General features: G+C 41.1%; 1 protein-coding gene across 3 annotated transcripts in view; it reads right to left on the reverse strand.

The window, feature by feature from the left end:
* CRHR2 (corticotropin releasing hormone receptor 2) overlaps nt 1–18789 on the reverse strand; it is a 161355-nt gene that overhangs the window by 63018 nt on the left and 79548 nt on the right. For 2 of the 3 annotated variants that reach the window (XM_026072312.1, XM_026072323.1), the window contains 2 exons: nt 12029–12114; nt 5094–5200 (listed from right to left, as the gene is read on the reverse strand). The exons of the other annotated variant lie outside the window; for it this stretch is intronic. In XM_026072312.1, coding sequence (XP_025928097.1) covers nt 5094–5200; nt 12029–12114 — 193 coding nt within the window. The remainder of the gene's footprint in view (nt 1–5093; nt 5201–12028; nt 12115–18789) is intronic. 3 annotated transcript variants of the gene reach the window in all.

The following is an 18789-nucleotide window of genomic DNA, read 5'->3' on the forward strand; positions in this document are numbered from 1 at the left end:
CCCTTTTCTTTTTGCACTAATATTGTCCTTAATTGTAAGTAGCACTTCTCTTTCTAAAGTTTATCCAACAGCGACATATTTATAGGCAGCAATCATACTCCTTGCCAACCTTAATATTTCTAGGCTACAGTACCACAATTTCAGATGCAGCTTATGAAAACTCTCACATCTTAAGAATATACCTTTCTAGGCACACTCTTAATTAGTGGTATGACTCCAGGAGTTCATGAGGGTTCTGCTTTCATCTGTGGTTTCTGTGCGAGGCTATGTACAAAGAGGGAACGTCTAGACTAAAGAACAAGTGATATAGATATGAGATGAAAAGATCTTAGTCATTGAGACAGGACACTTCAGATGGTTTCAAGCAGCACAGACACTTCAGATGTTTTGTTCTCAAAGACGACCACTTAGTATCTCACTGAATGTGTGCTTATTTACAGAGCTTCATTCATTTTCATTCCTGCCTTGCTGTTGGGAACCATACCATGGACAGAGTTCTGTCTCCAAACCAACAGCCATTACCATCCAGTAAACACATGCTGTGCCATTAACAGTATTTATAGTGAAGTTTAAAACATGCCATGTGCCTGAATCATTTTTTAAGGCCCTGCTGTGCTAACTGGCAGATGGAACTGACTTAACAAGGCTAGGTGGAAAGTCAGGAGCTGAGAGAAAATGGAGCACTAACATGCAAATTAATTCATTAATTCATTTACCTGATGTTGTGTCCTGAGACTGATTCTTCTTTTCCTTGCTCCATAATAGAAATATATGTACAGGATGAATGTGTATTAGATCTGGAGCCTGCTCTGCTCTAATCGCACCAGATATCACATCACTTTTAAGTGCAACTCCATACTAATTGTGCAGCTCACCTACCCACTTGATATATTCCTAATACCCGCTGCTGGCCCTGATAGATGTCATATCACTCTACTCTATGAAACCTGCTCTGCACRGATGCTCTACATTTCTTCTGACAGGTTTCTACAAAGCATTTAATCAAGCTCTTTCATCCTTACTAATAGAGACCTGCAGCAGCTGTCTCACCAAATGCACACAAGACTGAAGATCAAGAGGCAGTTCAGAGGAGCCTGGAACAAGGAAGAATAACRGACAATGGGATCTCCCACTCATAAAACCTGGGAGCTGGTTAAAAAAAAAAAAAAGAGTGAAAATGTTCTTTCAAAAAAAAATTAATTAGTCTTTGGGAGAAAAAAAATAGATGTGATTTAGGCAATCTGGCTACTACCAGCAGAAAGAAAGGGCACACTTCCTCAGGCCCATGAGAAATATCAGATATTTTAAAGATGAAATAGGAAGAGATTAATGGAGGGGAAACAGGAAAGCAAAGTTTCCCTCAGGCCCTCATTTGCCTTCATTACCACCATACCAGTGACAAAAGATGCAGTGAGAACACATTTGTGTAGTTTTTCAGAGCTGCCTTTACCCAGCAATCTGTGCAGAAGGACTTGTCATTTTCAGTGCCCAACCTATCTTCCTTTTAGCACCCTCCTTTATGGAGTTCAAGACTCAGCGGGGACCTAGATGTTTCCCAGAACAAACACCTGTAGTCAATGCCCTTGCTTCAGTCACTACTGCACAAATAAAACATCTGCTGATTGAATCTAGTTAGGTCACTGCTGGCATCACACTGTTTAATAACAAAGCAGGAGTTTTACAGAGGAATCACATTCCACCTCAGATGCTGATATAACAGCACACTAACAAGGAAAAAAAAAGCCAGGGCACAGCAATTTGGGGTTCTGCATACCGAGCAACAGTAAAGGAAAAATATCATTCAAAAGGAATGGGCCTTTTTTTCTGCCTTTTTTTTTTCTTTCTTTCTTTAGCTTGAATGGTATTACTGTTAGCAGGATCCCTCCTATGGAAAATTTCTGCTTTATCAGAAATCAGAATGTGATTGTGTGGGAGGGTGAGAGCCATGTCAGCAGGAACTGCCTGTAGGCACCTGAGGGATGAATTAAATCTTTACTATTAATGAGGAGAACACACAGCCTGCGAGTTTCACAGCAGTGCAGATACATTATACCAATGCCACGTGAAGTGCACTGAGCAAACCTCTCCCAATCCTGCATCAGATATGAATGCTGCTCTACAGCACACCTGGTTTACGCAAAAAATTCTTTACTTTTCCTTATCCTCAGCACTTTTCTTTTTTGTTGTTGTTGTTTCTTGTGTCTTTCCTTGTAAAGATAGCGAGGCTTTCACACTTCTAAGACCACCTACACTTAGACCTTGAGGAACRATCCTTGACTTAGCCCTTTAGGAGCTATCTCAGTGAATCATCGCCATTCAGTGTGCCAAGGAAAATCAGGTCCTTTCCCGCAAGTTGGGCTTCACTTTTTTTTCTTTAAGTGCTGAATGCCAGTTTACTGGCTCATTTTTCCTCACACAGCCAAGGAAGAAGGACTGGATCATAAGCCACAGAACTGGAGAAAGATGGAAGAGGTCTCAGCAGTAGAATGGAATTCCTGGCTCAGTTCTCTTACCTTCCCAACTCTGCTGGAGTCTCCTGGCAACACAGAAATATGGTTGGCAGATGGTTTCACTGCTTGCTGCTACATCTGAGCTTTCTGCCCCTCAAAATCATTTGGTGCAAGGTTCTTTAGGGTTTAAGACAGCAGAACATTTCTATCGGGGTTGAGGGAGTGTTATGAATAGAGGACAGAGGGGTGCATAAGGAACTGAGGGAGACGGGAACTGATGACAAGATGACACAGGACATATTTGGAAGAATAGGGAATACATYTAGTTCTTCCCCTTCCCACCCCAGCAGGACTGAGAACTTAAACTTCCCGTTGATGCAGCAGGTACCTGGGCCAGGGCAGCAAAAGTAATGGTGAGGCTGAGCTCCCAAAGCAGAACATCCTTCTCACTAGCCCATCACCAAAGCAACATTCTCTTTGCCCTGCCAGCCAGATATTTAACTTTCTCTTAAAACCACCAGTGTGAGATTCCTCAGACTTCCTCACAGCTATGTTCCAACGCAGCAGATGTGCTCCAGTCTATTCCTTTATTCCTCCTCCATCTGCATTGACAGAGCAAAGGAAAATCAGGCGGACGACGGGTGAGAAGTCTAAAAATACGGATTGACTGTATATCTTGAGCCTTCCTCAAGGTCTTCTTTCTATCCTCACCCTGAGCAGGCACCATGGAGTGAGGTAGGTTGGTGGGGCAGGAAYAAAGAGCTGATAGATTTCCACTGTGGGTAGAGTGGGTACAGAAATATCAGATCTAGCCTTCTGGGTCTTCTACTGTTCTTTTAGCCAGGGATTATCTGAATTGTCCCGCTTCACGCAATTACTAGATGCTCTCTTCTATCCAGACTAAAACAGAAAGAAAAGCCCCAAACAACAGGACTCAAATGATCAGAACTGATTTGCTTTTGGGACACTTTGCAAAGATATGTGTGACAGAGATGTGTAACTCTACAGAGACTGAGGTAGCTCATGCTGGCTTATGCTGGCTGGCAGTTATGTCAGGACACTAGATTTGTTCTGTATGGTACAGTGTGCATCTTGAAAATGGAATATCTTAATTCAGGGCATGTACAGGGAACTACCTAAATGCTGCACTCATTTTTAATGCTGAAATTGACTGCAAAACTTAAACCTTGAAGTCAGAGTTCATATATCGGAAAAAGAACTTAAAAGAGATTAAATAGGCTACTTCAATGTTAAAAKATAGATACATTTATACCATATTATCTAATTGTTTCTGCTTTATTTACTTAAGCATTTATAAAAGATTCAGCATCAAAGCAGGGAATATAGTTACAATGAATAATCTGTATTCTTTATTCAGTGCAAATTAATTCAGGGCTCCAAGCACGATGGGAATTAGCAGTATATGCACAGTAAAAAGGTAGAAACTGGAATTTAAAATCACAGATCTGAAATGTTCCCACTGAACGTTCCAAGCTTTTTTCCCCCTTATTAGTGTAGATTATTCTGCTTAGAGATGCTGGAATGAAAGAAAATTCCTGTTGTTGATAAGAAAGACCCTCTCGTTAGGACTGCTTAAGAGAAAAGCTTAGCATAAGCCTTCACAGAGATGTTCAATTCTAGGAAAGCAGTAATTCTTTTACTGAAACCATTGTCTATCATCATGTTGCARTCCTATGGGCCCTCCTCAACCTCTTTCTGCTCTGCTATAATTACAACATTTGTCTCAAGGATAATTGTTCCAGAGCACATAGCGCATTTGAGTCCAAGTTCAAGCTGAATGTTCCTAGACAAGACAGCACAAATCATACAGAAATACTCTGACCAGGCCATTATTATTAAAAAATATTCCTATGATTCAGCCTCCATACACATGTAAAAAACATACGATAGTGACTGATGCCTATTAACTTCCACTCAGTGTCCTTCTCTACCGTCCTTTCTTTTCCCCCTGCAGCCCTATCTTCTTTCCAAGCTTTGTTTTCACTGTAATATCCATGTGACCTGACACACAAACTCTCTTCTGTACCACTGAACCAGGGAAGAGAGGAATTTCATGTAGTTTCAATGACTTGTATCCCTCATCTCATGACCACTTGTGGAGATAAAGCTCTTACTCACYTAGTCTTTATTTAAACAAATTTCTAAATTCTTCAATGGGACAAGAATTGGAGTTAAGTGAAAGTACAGTGGAAAGATTACATTCCCCCTCCCTGGGTCTAGATCTGGCATTTATCTGTCAGGGAATGCAAAATGCCTTGTGTTATCATGCACAGCCTTAGAAAAAGAAAACTTACCCCCAAAACTTGAAACTTGACACACTCAAATCCCAGCTTCCCTTAATGAAGCACTCTGTGTGCTCACAGGGTTTTTACTGCATCAATAAATCATGCACAGTTTTCTTCCTGAATACAAATAGGTTCTGGGTCCTAAGCACAGAAGCCATCATTACAGCTCATCCACTGCATCCATCAATGAAATCATGTACATGCTTGGGAGCATAAACACCATGATCATTTTTCAAGGCCATATACAATCTGGACAGCGTTGTTAGAAGGCTCGAGTAAYCCGATAATAAGTGTCACACGCCCAACCAAGTTAGAAGCATGCAAACAGATTACTCACCTCAAGCACAAGAAAAGCATAAAGGCAACTATAAGGGCCCCTACTGATATACAGTGCCCCAGGTAGTTTATGATGAGAGCAATCTTGTAATGGAGCGCATACTTCCTCTGGAGGTAAAGAGATAACATGATTAAATCAGCATGACTCTCTGAGCACTGACATTAAGGAACAGTTAATCAGTTTAGGAAACAGTAATTACTTTTCTTGACTTTAAAATGATATAATAACCCTAGTGCTGATGCTTATATATTAGCCAAGCATGCTGGCCAGACACAGAAGTGCATGTTTGGTTTCATTTCAGTTTGGTATTTGTCCACAGTTTCTTACAGATCTCCGCAGAAAGGGTTTTTTTTTCCTGCAGTTTCCTCAGGATTTGTTACTTTCTTCAATATTCTATTTTAAAACACTGTAGTTTAAAGGTAACAAGGCTACCAAAGACACAGGAGATGATCTTTCCACAGTCCCAATATGATGCAAAACATCTCTTTGTTAGGAGTCTAGATGGTCTTAATGAGCCAGGTTATGCTACTATCCTATTCAAAGAGATTGGTTTTCATACGAAAATGAATCAGTTGTCAATAAGAATAAATAATAGGCCTCTTCTATAGGGGCAGCATTTTTTCTGAGGTACTTTCCTTGCAAACCAAGATGCTTGTCTTTCCAGTTAAGGGCAGAACCAATGCAGACTGAAAGAGCTAGAATCTAGTAGAATCCCTCCATTTTAAGAAAGCCTGAAAGACTGGAGATCTGWTGTTTTAAACAGTGATCCAAGTATGTGGTGAAACTTATACTGGTGTCTATTTTCTAGGATGCTGCGGGGATTGTTAGTAGGTCATTGATCCTGCAAACAAAGAATAAAGCACAAAAGTGCTCCCACCTAAATCAGTGAATTTAGTGATGAGGTCAAAAGTTGACCTGGGTTTGTAAGACCTCAGCCTAACTGACTTATTTTCCAGAAGTAAATGGAAGATTCTTTTTTTGTGCGCTGCTGCCGGCTACAGAAAAACAGAAGCAGCTCCACTCTTTGCCTGATGGAGAGGAAAAAGTAGAAAAATATATACTGAATCTGGTTAAAAATTGACAGAGGTTTTCTACTTAGAGAACAAATCCCCTGAAAACAGATTTTTTTTTCGAGTTTGGTATTTGTTTCCTTTCAGGTTAAGAAGATCTTTCCCCCACTTTGGGATGTTCTCCTCCCTCAGAAGAGAAAAGATATAAAGAGAAAATAAAAGAAAAAAAAAAAGAATAAGAAAGGCCTTTGAAAAATAAATACCTAAATCTCCTCCCTCATGACAAAAATAGAAAACCAAAATCATGCAGATGTCATCACTTTTCTAATTTGGGTTGAACTTCTTTTGTTTCTTTTTTATAATAATTTCCCTTAACATTTTATTTCAGTCAAAGAAATTTGTCAGTGAATAAATGTTTGGATGAAACTTCAACTAGCAGCTGTAGTTAATATCTGCTCCATTGTTATAGGAAGGTAGCATCTTCCAGCATTTTGCTAGGGAGCAAGTGAGCCCTTTTGGAATCATTTTCATGATAAAACCTGCCTGTATCTTCAGCCCATGGAGCAATGTGCTGTTTCTGGASAGAACTCAACCATATAAGGTATTCTTATGTCTATTATAAAATCCCTGAAAATAAACTTCCCTCTGCCCAGGACCATTTCTGAATAGCCTTGAGGAGAACYGAAAAACAAGACATTGAACTTTACAAAGTATTCTAAAGTCATCAGGTCATTAAAAAGGGAGGAATACACACTGTTATAGCTTGAACTGAAGTGCCTACCTGTAATGCAATGTTGTGCTATTCAGCCAGCGTCCCAGAACACTGGCTTGCTTATCTTCTTTCCCACTTAAGTATTGGTGCAGTGCTAGAAATCTTCTAAAAGAAGATGACAGTGTTTCTCCCAGCCAAGAAGCCTGCTCTTTGAATCTGACCCTTCAGCTCTCTCCTTTGGCTCCTAACCATTATTTCAATTTCACTCAAGTTTTAAGAGGTTACAGTTTGGAAGAGAAGAAAATTAAYTGGAAAAAATGTGATCAAGCTCCTCTTTGAAGCACTGGAGCTGAAGGAAGCACAGGCACAACCTTTTTTTCTGTTGCTGATGTTGTCCCAAATCGGGGATTCGTTACCCGGTGTAGGTGCTCTGGTCCTAAATCTTAACCATTTAAATTCCTTCTGAAGTGAAATTTGCAAGTTCAGTTAATAATTCAGATAACACTGACACTAACAACATTTCCTGAAGGCAAATTCAAATATCACACAAATAAGCACTGCCTCAGTGTCTATAAAAAACTGAGCTGACAGKGTGGCAAGATCACTTCCCACCAGTTTATATGCAATCTGCATCTCTGGTAAAATTGGAGACAACACCTCCAGGGCTGAAAAACCACGTGCCCAGAATCAGCCATGTGTTGGCCAAAGCTCAGTTYATGTGAAATACTTGCATAACTCTGTTCTGTCCCACTCTCTTGAAGGCAGATGCATTTAAGAGGTAACAACCTTCTACCGCTACCTAGTATTCCTCTGCTTCCAGGAAGATGTTTCACTTCACTACAGTGCAAATTCAAATCCTATTCCTGGATGAGGAGGAAGGTCTTTACATTAGAAAGGAGCTAGAGGAGGAGATGGTCAGGACATTCTGCTAGCTGTGCTTTCCAGACCACAGCAGTACCATCATCAGAGTCTTCTTCCATGTCATACATTATCCATGGCAGTCATGTTATATCAGATAGTGCAGCATTATCTTCCAGCCACCTTCTACTGGGTAAACTGAGGAAGAGGAGCCTCTTGTCTTTATCTGTACCAGCTTTGTACATGAAGGCACACTGGGTTCCTTACAGCCAGACTACTGCAGGAGYCATTCTTTCCAGGGGAACTTTTCCTTTGTTTTAGCTAGAATGGGACTCCTAATCTGTCCGAACCAAAGCAGCTAATGACTTGGACTTAGGACCAGACAAAGACTGTCCCTCTCAAGACGACAAGGATTGTTCTCCCTCTAATGGGGCCTGCCAGGTTTTACAGCACATGTCTTCCTGAGCTCACTATGAGGCTCTGTACTCTATTGCCAGTTCGGTCCCAATTTAGATTTCTTCTTGCTCCTCATCACCAGTCCAGCCTAAAGACACTGTATCTCCTCTCCAAAGACTATTGGAAGCTACTGGGAAGCATCGTTGTTATCCAAGGTGCTGCCCCAATAAAAACAGGCCTTCTTTGGCTTCTGCTAGTTCTCCTTTCTTGGAGAGTCCTCCTCCTTCCTTCTCTCTTTCCTGACATCCAAAATAAGGGTACCTTCTCACCTAACAAACTCCCTAAAATTTCAGTGACTGGGCAAAGTTGACTGTCTGTGACTCCTTGGCAGTCAGGAAAAGGAGACAAGCACTGTGCAAGTCCACTTCTTGCAAAATGTTCAGTATAGCGATARATCACTCCTTGAAGAGGCCTCTATATCTTTCTCTTGACTGTAGAGGAAAACTGGATGACTAGTTTGGACTAAATGTGTAACTTTTAGACAATTAAAGATCAGCCAAGGTGAATCTTACCTCAACCAAGCACCATGCAAGCTGATGAAAGGTCAAAGCAGACTTTCACTACCTCCAAGTGGAGGGAGGAGGCAGTATTTCCTCGTGCTTTTGCTTGCAAGTGGGAGCTCTCTCATCTCCCTCTGAGTTCACTGCTTTCCTGTTCTGAGCCAGCTGGAAGCTGTGTAGCTGTGGCTAATATGACTTGTTCCTGAGCAGGAAACATTAACTCAGGCCCAGCATGGTGCTAACGTGGCTACACATCTTCAAGCCGCCTCAAAACAGTAACAGAGCCAAATTCACATCCAGCTGCCATAGGCCACAAAGGCAAACCCAAAGTTCCTAATTTATAGCTCTTTATGGAGGCTGAGATATATTCTTTGCTGCCTGAGACACATTCATCTTCTAAGAAGAGCACAGATTTGTGCCAGATGCAATGAAGGTCTCTTTGAAACGGACACTTGTAGGCTGAGTGGAAGCTTTTCATTTATTACACATTACGCCATCCAGTATAAAGATTTTTGTGTCTGATTCCTGTGCCTGAAATAGGAGCTAAACTACCATGCAGAGGGTGGGATTCCATCCAAGATTAAGACACCTACATTTGGGTATCTACCAAACATCTGAACCAACGTCTGAACCAAGGGCTGGAAACAGCTGTGCACACACAGGCATGCCCCTTGAGGTTCGCTCAGGAGACTCTGCGGTTCCTGTGGTGACTGATGTCGAATTGCTGCTACAGAATGACACAGTTCTCCCAAAAGCCTTGTGTCACATCTGCCAGACTCCTGGGAACACACTGCGGCATGTCAAACTAAACTACATCTACTTGTAGGGCAAGAAAATCCCACCTGAAGTGTATATCTAGGAGCATAGCAACCCCCGATCATGGTTTTCTCAGGTACTGTCCTGTAGCCACAGCTCATGACCACCAAGTTAAGCATCGATGTATTAATATAATCCATCAGTGAGTGTGTGCTACAGGAGCTTACGTCCTCAGAGACTAACCCACAGCTCATAAAAAATTGCAATTTCCCTTGCTMTGTTACCAACACTCCCTCATAAAGAATGTAGCAATTGACACYGTGTTGACCTTGAAAACTCCTGTTCCCATGCTCATGTACCTATCACTGCATTTGAAGTTAAACCATGTACTTCCTTAGCACTCTGGATGTAAGTAGCTAAGCTTGAAAATTGTGTTTTTTTCTGCATTAAAAACAAACAAAAMCCACAGAAAGTAGTTGAGTGGGGCTGGTGCACGGCATCTGCTGGGATCTATCAATAAATAACAATAGACCCACATGTGTGCTTACATCTCACCTTTAATCAAAATGGAGGATTACGGAAACCCATGGGGGAATGAGGGATTTTTTTTTTTTTTTGAGATCACAAAGTAACCTGAGTATTCATCTGTAACACTGAGCATTATGTAGAGATTTTAAAATTATTCACAAATGCTAACATCTGTAAAGCTTGACACAAATCTTTAAAGAACTACCAAATGAATTTTTAAGCTTTTGCAAACAAGGATGGTTGTATGTATGGGGGGAACATCTGCACTTTCCTGTTTAAGGAACATGCTGTTTAAGAAGTTTTAAGCTATTACCATAGCTGCAAAGTTTTTAAAAGCAAAAACAGAGCAAAGGAAAYGATCCTGTCCTCTAGTCACAACACTTCTCCAAACCCCTTAAAATAAAATTTGTCTGTATTTGTCTGTGCAGAGATAGCAACTGTTGAAGTCACGCAGACAAACAGATAATGAGCTCCATTAAAATACAGCAGTATTTTCCCGAGCTGGTGGGGCTCCATCAGGTCAGGTTTCCCACACCAGCCTAACCCTTACCCACCACCAGCTGCTACACACCCCTGCTCTTGCTCATTGTTAAGAGGGTGGTTTCACAGAAGTGTAAACCTATCTCACTCCGAGCTACCAAGGTCTGACAACCCTCTCAACCGTGGTCACGCTTTCACTCCTCTTGCTTGTGCTGGCCCTAGCACTCCTGCAATAATGCAAAAGGATGGTTCAGGGAACTGATTCAACTGAAAATTGACCTAGCAAAAAAACCTGAAGTTTTTCATTTTCAGTGGGAAAGAAATGTAAGGAGGGGCTGAACTGGGGTGGTCCCAACTTAGATCAGCTAAAACTGCATGGGAGCTACCCCTTTAGGCTGGAACACCTTGAATGTGTATCAGTTCCTCTGGACTGCAGTCAGGTAGTGGTGCATTTCTTCTTCCTTTCTAGAAGCCTCTAGCAATTGAGGGGGAAGCTACCACCAAATGGCCTAGCCAGTGGGTAAGAGTGGGCATCCCTCAGCAGCTGGTGTGTAGTTATCTGTTCTCTCATTCATTTGTCAAAGCCCACATTCAACAACAACATGGGTCCTATGGGATGGACGCTGAGCCACAGCCAAAACACATCATGACATTTCTGGGTGCAGCCCTATTCCAGATAGTTCCTGAGACCTAAATCCTCATTAATTCTGCAAGGAACCATAAGTAGGACGGATCTTTTCTTCCTCCTCTCTGTTTGCAATGGACCTGGCACAACTCCAACAACAGAAAGAGTGGAAAAAAACCTGAAACATAAATAGGCCTGAACTGCTGGGCACTACCCTGATTCTCAGAGGGAAAGTCACTCCTGGCAGAGAGACAGCACAAAGCCTATATACTTTTTATGTTCCACCACAGCACTCCAAATAGGAGAAGGGGAAAGAAGACAGAAACATGGCCTAAAAAGCCTGGAAGTTTAAACTGTTTAAGGCTGAATGTCTATGATGCATCCAAGAAAAGGCGAGCAATCTGAGAAGAAAAGGACTTCACATAATTGCTGGCAGCCTTTCTGAAGGAGCTTAGCCCTATATGCTAACTTCATTCTGTAAACTCCTGTACAATGCAGGGCTGGCTCAATCTTTTAAAGACAACTGGGACCCACACCTGCTTTTATGTATTTTTCTGCTGCTATCCCTTTACCTATTTGCTGAAGGGAAAATTATATTGAGATCTGGAAAGGCCAGATGTTGATAAGACCTTAGAACTGGTAGGTACGGAGTGGAATCAGCTGGTGAGAGCTGTTATTTCTGTGCCAAGGAAGCTTTTGGTCTCATTGTTATTATTACTAACATTTACTGTAGCAGCTATAGGCTCTATACAAAACTAGGAAGGATCTACATAAACATACATCATCAGGGACAGTGTAATAAAGCATCCTTTCTTTTCTAGAAAACACGTGAAGAAGGGATATGAAGAGGGGATAAGGGACTTGCCTGAAGTCACAGGGAGGGTTTGTTGCAGAAACAAAAATGAAATACAGCTCAGAAATCCCAAATTAGTATGTTAACCTTAAGCTTAGCTTTGCATCCATGTATGCTGAAAAATGACACTGAGAAGAACAAAGGGAAAAATACAGACCTTATCATCCAAAATAGGCTCGCACTGAGAGTAGTTTATCTTGGAAGCCCATGTCCCATTTCCCAGGCATTCTCTGTAGGCATTTCCTGATAGGGACCAAAATAAAAGAGAGAAATGAACACTCTATACTGAACTTTAAAAAGGCTAGCAAATTCACAGATTTAAGAAAGGGTTAATAGACCAGATCATTCACAAGGCAAACCAATGTATCCCACTTCTGTGATGACTGAAAACTAGAACAGCCTGCCAAGGAGAGAAGAGGAGAAATAAAGCACATAAACACATATAGAGACAAATGTTTTTTCAAAATACTTGTTGATAATGGTTTCATACAGGTATGAGAAAGGCATCACAAGATAAATCTTAATGTAAGTATGGTCTTCTGAAAAGCAATTAAATGATGCATTCAGAAATGGGCAGAACAATTTAGGTCTTTATTGCTCCATCTGGTAGAATGGCATGGTAAAGTTATTGCTCTGCTCCCTTCCCTTTATCCCACTGTAAACTAGAAGAAATTTTCCTGGAGATATTGATTTTCTAGAGTCTTCCTATAGAACAATAAAACTTCTGCATTCTTCAGGGCTGAAAAGCTGAATCAGACTTAAGCACCTTTTCTCACAAGTCAGGGAGGGCTGGCACACAAAGCCTCAACATTGGCTCCCGGGGTCTCCCAAACAGTTATGCACAGGAAGAACCTGAAACAGGAACAAGCTAACTATATTTCCCCACTCCTGGGGCAGGAAGGCTGGGGAAGCCACATAAGAACACCTCTGAAAAGATTCCAGAAGTGGATGCATTTTGGACAGGATGTGTTCACCCATACTCTAGGAGAAGAAAAGCACTCCTGACCCCTTCCCAAGGCCCCTTTTCTCCCATAATGTGACTGAAAATCAGGGATTAATTCACTGAAGCTGAGAGATTTCAAGTCCAGTTTCAATGTCATCCTGAGGAGCTCTGAGAACCACATGCAGCAATGTCAGAGGGAGGTTCAGTTTTTGGCAAACACTCCTTTTCATCACAGGGCACTCAGAGAGGAAACTATTTTGCTGTACAAGCTACCTTCTTCCACTTCTAAAAGCAATGCTTTGTTTTTTGTTTTTTTTCCATGCGTATTTTGAACTGTGTCTCAGAGAATATAATATTAAAATAAAAAAGGAAATTCAAAAAGATCTCCAAAGGACACATACAAGCAGCTGCATAAACAACTCTTCTTGTTGCCCTTTATCCAATTTCTCATTGGGCCTTTGCCATGGTCATTCAGTGCTAGTTCAACACCCAGACATCAGGAAAATAAGATGTCAAATAAAAACATCGGACTGCATGGTTATAAAAGTGCTGTTGACTATGATTCATTGAAAAGGCTAGCAAGACTTTTTAAAACGTACCCTTTCTTACAGAGAAGAAAAGTCTGCGCAGAAGGCAACAAGGAACAGTTGACCTAGATGCTCCAGGTTACACTGTATCCACACATGCCATTCAATTTCATTGAATTTCATGGTCTATTTGCACCTTTTCACTGCTTCCTCTTGAGCAGCAGAACCAAATAAAATAGGAATGGCCAGCATTTTGATCCAGTAATGAAGTTTCATAGCTCTGGTCTCAGCTGTGAAACTACTCCTTTTAGCTTTCCCTTCTGGTGCACACAAAGGATTCTATTCAGTTTCCACACATGTCAAGGGCCATCTGAGATGCTCTGGGTACTTGAGACATTTTCCAGCACTAGCAGACATGCCACATGAGCTAGTGGAGATCTGTGCAGCAACTACAGGCTGGTAGTATAGCTTAGGATACCTCAGATGGCACTAGATGCTTATGTGTTAACAACTAAAGTTATGTTAGGTACCATGGGGTATCTACCTGGCTTCTASAGAGCCATAGCTCTCCTGGGAGACCTGTGTGATATCTAGCAGCATYGTGCCTCAGCCCACTAGTGTTTTAGCTACACTACAATCTGCAAAATGGTAAAAGCCACCTGTTTGGAACTGAATTCTACCCTATGCTTGATCAGTGGAATTGCTCTCTAAGCTTTATTGACTATATTGACCAGATCTCTACTGATTATAACAGATCCCAGATGGCTAGCACACATGGAGAAAATGTACTTGATTTGTGAATTAATCCTACCTTTAATTTCACTGGTAACATCCGGGTCACTATGGAGAGCCATGCCACAGGTAGGTCCTCAGTTTCAATTTCTGCCACTGATCTGCAAATAAATGCATAAACTTCCCTCTCCTTCTTACTGGAAAAACGAAGTACTGACTGCAGTTTTCTGTGCCTGACCTTCCTCTGAGGGTCAACAGGTGATCAGACTTCTTTCCTCACTGCTCTGTCCATTATTACTAACCACACGAAGCTAAATATGTCTCATYGCACCTTTTACTCCCTCTTTTGCAACTAGGCCTGAGTGGGATTTAGGAGGCTGGATCCAAGTTACATCCCTGAAAGCCCCTGTATTTGACATTTCATTTTGGCCATCGACAGAAAAGTTTTCTGTGCAGAATGCTGGCTGGTTYTGAGTGTCTGTACCAAACATCTCACTCTCCAGCCACCGAGTGGGAACCTTTGGTGCCTAATCAGATCTGGAATTCCACTTCTAGGATGGTGCCCATTAGACACCCACACGTTTTATTCATTCTGACTCTTCCTCTCCTTCACCGTATCTCACCAGCTTAGGTGTGAAGACAACARCCACAACATTGTGAGACACTTGTACTTGAATGTACAACAATTATGGCTATCACAGAATCACAGTACATGAGACGTAAGTACATGAGAGGGAAAGGCACATTTGAATCAAGGTCATCCATCCAAAAGCAAGATGATTCTTCTTTTCCTAATCTCCCTCCAGATGAGAAATTGACAGCAGAAAGAAATAGCTTGAACTTGGTGAAAGGGGTGTGTGYGTCAAAACTAGGGAGAGAAGACTCATTTGCCATCAAATCTGCCTTCAAAGATTTCTCTTGGTTGAAAAAGAAAGCAAATATGAGGATTGCTCCACCCCTTCCCACCAGCTTCTTCCTCTGCTCTTTTCATTACTATTYCCATTTTACAGATATGGAAACAGAAGTAAAAAGTGTGGGGATGACTTCCTAAAAGTGACCTGGCAGGACAGAGGCAGAGCTGCAAAACATCACAAACCATGTTTTCAACTCTATCGGGCCACAATGCCTCTGGCTTCTGCACTGCATYTTCCCTGCTCATTGTAATCTTTTCAAAAGGATAGTAACTTGAAAATCTTGCCAGCAGTAAATGAGCAATTTAGTTCTTTCCACATGAGTGTGGGCTCTTCCCTCCAAGGATTAAGAGCCTCAGCACAACCCCAACAAGTACTCGCCAGTGGGAAAAGGCTCCTGTGATCTGCAGCAAATCATTAGGACAAAGGCACCTAACTATTCCTTTGGATTCACACTAGCTGATTCTCATGTTAAACACTCAGTGAAAACTCTTTGGAGTTTCTCTTTCTCATTGTCAGACTTTCAGAGTGCCTTACCCTATCCTTTATCATCTGCACTGAGGCAGCAGGTAAATGGAACAAGGTCCCACTGAAGGCCCAATGGCTTTGCTTGCACTTGAAATCTTGTTTCTAAAATGGGCGATTTGCAATTCTATAGTCAGTCTGGGATTGCATGAATCCTACTGATGAAAAAGGTATATGCATGAATGCAAGTGATAGCAAAGTGGTTACTGGTCCCATCTTTGAACACAGAATCTCATATAGTACAAAAGAAGTATTAAGAAACAGAATCAGGATCAGTGAATCAAGGTTGAGTGTAATGAAGGTCATTCATTTCCACCTCTATATTGTTGTGTAACCCCTTCACTTAGAATATTAGGAACCACAAAATGTGCCTCGGAGCTCTCTTTCAAAGCAGATGCAGATATCCTATACAATACTCACATCAAAGAAGTTCCTTGAGAACCAGTGATCTGTGTTTATGAGTTGCCACCTAAGATCTCTTACAAAGTGAATATCTGAATAAGAGAATGATAAAATTGAACACCAAATTTCTCTGGTCCTGTATCCTCTCCAGTATCAACTGCTTCTCGGAAACAAACACAGCAAGTAGATCTGACTTCTGGGAATGTCTCATTCCAAACTCTGTATTCATAAGTAATTTATATCCCAAAGCAAAGGTCTTCTTTCTTTCTCCCATGTAATGCATTTGTATTACAACATTAGTTCTAATTAAAACAAATTTCCAATCATACTGAATGTATTTTCATATAAATGCTTTAATAACAGAATACAGTTCATTACTCAGTCTTTTAAAGGAGAAATACTTGTTTTAATGAGTGAGGTATTATTAGAGAGTAAGAGCCTGACCGCAGGCCTCCTGGCGAAGTGGCTCTTGTTCATACACAAATCCACAGCATATAGTCAGTGAGTCTAGCATTTCTTGGGGATGTTAGACCAGTTACATATGCACTGGTAGGAGTGCTTACTACACTCACAGTCAGTCAGTCATATCTGGACTTGCTGAATTTCCTGTATGTGCTTGTATATCTCTGCACGAAGAGTCTGGATAAAATAATGGTAACTTTTAATGAGCAATCTTCTTAATCCTTTCTACAGTGGCAAATAGCTGCTTCATAGCATCCCTGCTTAGCATCAAAAGCGACATGTAGAAGATGATGAAAGAACAGACACTGGACTCAATGATGGGCTGAGTCACTGGGACATGCAGAGTCACAGCAGAGTCAAGCAAAGCATGGCACCAAAGAGATGCCAGTCAGAGGTTCTACCAAAGACAGTAATGGAAAATATATGTCCACCAGCTTCAGAATACACAAAGGAGAAGAGGGAAACCAATAGCCAGTGATCTTACCTACAGCCTTCTGTAATTTCTTTGGTGATTGACCTTGCTGAAAAATATTCCTTCCCACCTGGTTTTCCAGTGAGAACTGGGATTAATGTGCTTTGTGCCATGCAAATTCTTGCCCTTTGCTTTAAAGCATTGTGTACAGAGAGGGACTGGATTAAGTTTATTTATTCTTAAAGATTCTCACGAAAAAGGAGAAAAAGGGAGAGTCACGAGGGAAAAATCCATTGTAGAAACACGCAATGAGTGCCTGGGGAGAAAACAGTAGATACATTTTCTTTCTAGGGACACAATAGTTAATGAGAACTATTAGCACAGTTTCTTTTCTTTCTAGTGAAACAAAAATGGTGCTAATTTTCACTTCCTTGGACAAGTGGCATATTGAAGAGCTCAGGATATTTTGTTTTCTTATCACTTCTCATTCCTTACTGAATTGATTCTAAAGAACAGATACACCAAATAAATTAAGACGTTTGTCGTGGTTATAACTTGTGACTAGTTGTGCTCTGTATGCATCTGCACTCACATAATGCAACTGCACAAACAGATTTAATCTTCATGCAAGCAAACAAGGAGCAGTATATGATTCATGACGACACAGGCAACACAACCATTATACACCTAGTTTTCAACATGCCATCCAGTATTCACTTCTATGCTTCAATTTGTGGCCTCTTCTTTGATCTTGAAAATGCTGATTTCCCTTTATTGTAGATTATTCTGCTTCACCATCAACCCAGCAGACAGGCAAGGAAGTAAGAGGGGTCTCCCTGAACACACAGAAATATCCAGGAGTGCTCAGACCGTCAGTCAGGTTGTTAGCTGTCAGAAAACAGATTTCATTCCCACTAGGCCAGCCAGTACACCATACGCATTTTCATATTCTCTTAAGGGCTGATTCAGTCGTGCCGATCATGGTCATATTCTATCAGTAAAGCCAATAACAGCAATATTCCCAGAGTCAAACACAGCAATTACAGCCTCTCAGCCAGTGTATTGCAATATGTTCCACTACTTCACTGAGGAGGCTGTGTCGCTGTGGCTGCTGTTTTGACAGCAGGATGCCAGTGCTTGATTCCATACACTACCCAAGATTTCATCTCCAGCTTTCTAAAATTAGTTTTGAAATCTCTATTCACCTGCATATGCAAAGATAGTGAAAGCACCAACATTTACAGCTTTTATGGACTCTAAGCTGATGTACAAGGGATCTCCATTTCCGGAAAACTGGCCATGTCACAAAAACTTACCACGTCACAGAAATGTAGTAGGCAAGAAAATCTGAACATGACTGTAATGAGACATTGGCAGTAGTGGAACTGGGGAACACAGCTGGAATGGGGAATCTTCATTGTACAAAGCAGATTGTCCTCCTCAGCATTTTACAGTTTATTAGTAACACTGCTAGAGACTTGTCTATGAAGACCTCAGTGTTGCATCTAATGAGCAAATGGAGCTGCAATAGTCAACAGTTGTCAACCTGACAGATATACTGCAATGACTCCCACATTTTTCTGCTCATGCCCCACATTCTGAACTTAGGATATCACCTAGAGACTCACTCTTTTTCTTAGAAACCATTGAGATTGGGGGACCTACGATAAATCATAGTATTCAGTCAGTGTTATTGACTGTTTCAAAATTGCTTATTTGAGTATTATACTTAAAATACGTATAATCAATGACAACAGACAAGAAAAGTATGTGCACAAGTAACTGGAAAAACTGTATCAATGAGACACTACTGTGCTCTGGAGCAACTTTAGAACACAGCTTATGTTCAGTGGTTTACATCATCTTGACAGGTAAAACCTTGACCTTAATTTCATTTGTAATTGTAGATAATGACACATTGCCAGATGGAATATGCAAGAAGGAGTATTTGATGAGTGGCTTTATTTTTTATTTTTTTATTGCCCCTGTTGAGGAATACAAAAC

This window comes from Apteryx rowi, unplaced genomic scaffold, assembly GCF_003343035.1.
Source record: "Apteryx rowi isolate R43461 unplaced genomic scaffold, aptRow1 scaffold_109, whole genome shotgun sequence".
NCBI classification, from domain to species: Eukaryota; Metazoa; Chordata; class Aves; order Apterygiformes; family Apterygidae; genus Apteryx; species Apteryx rowi.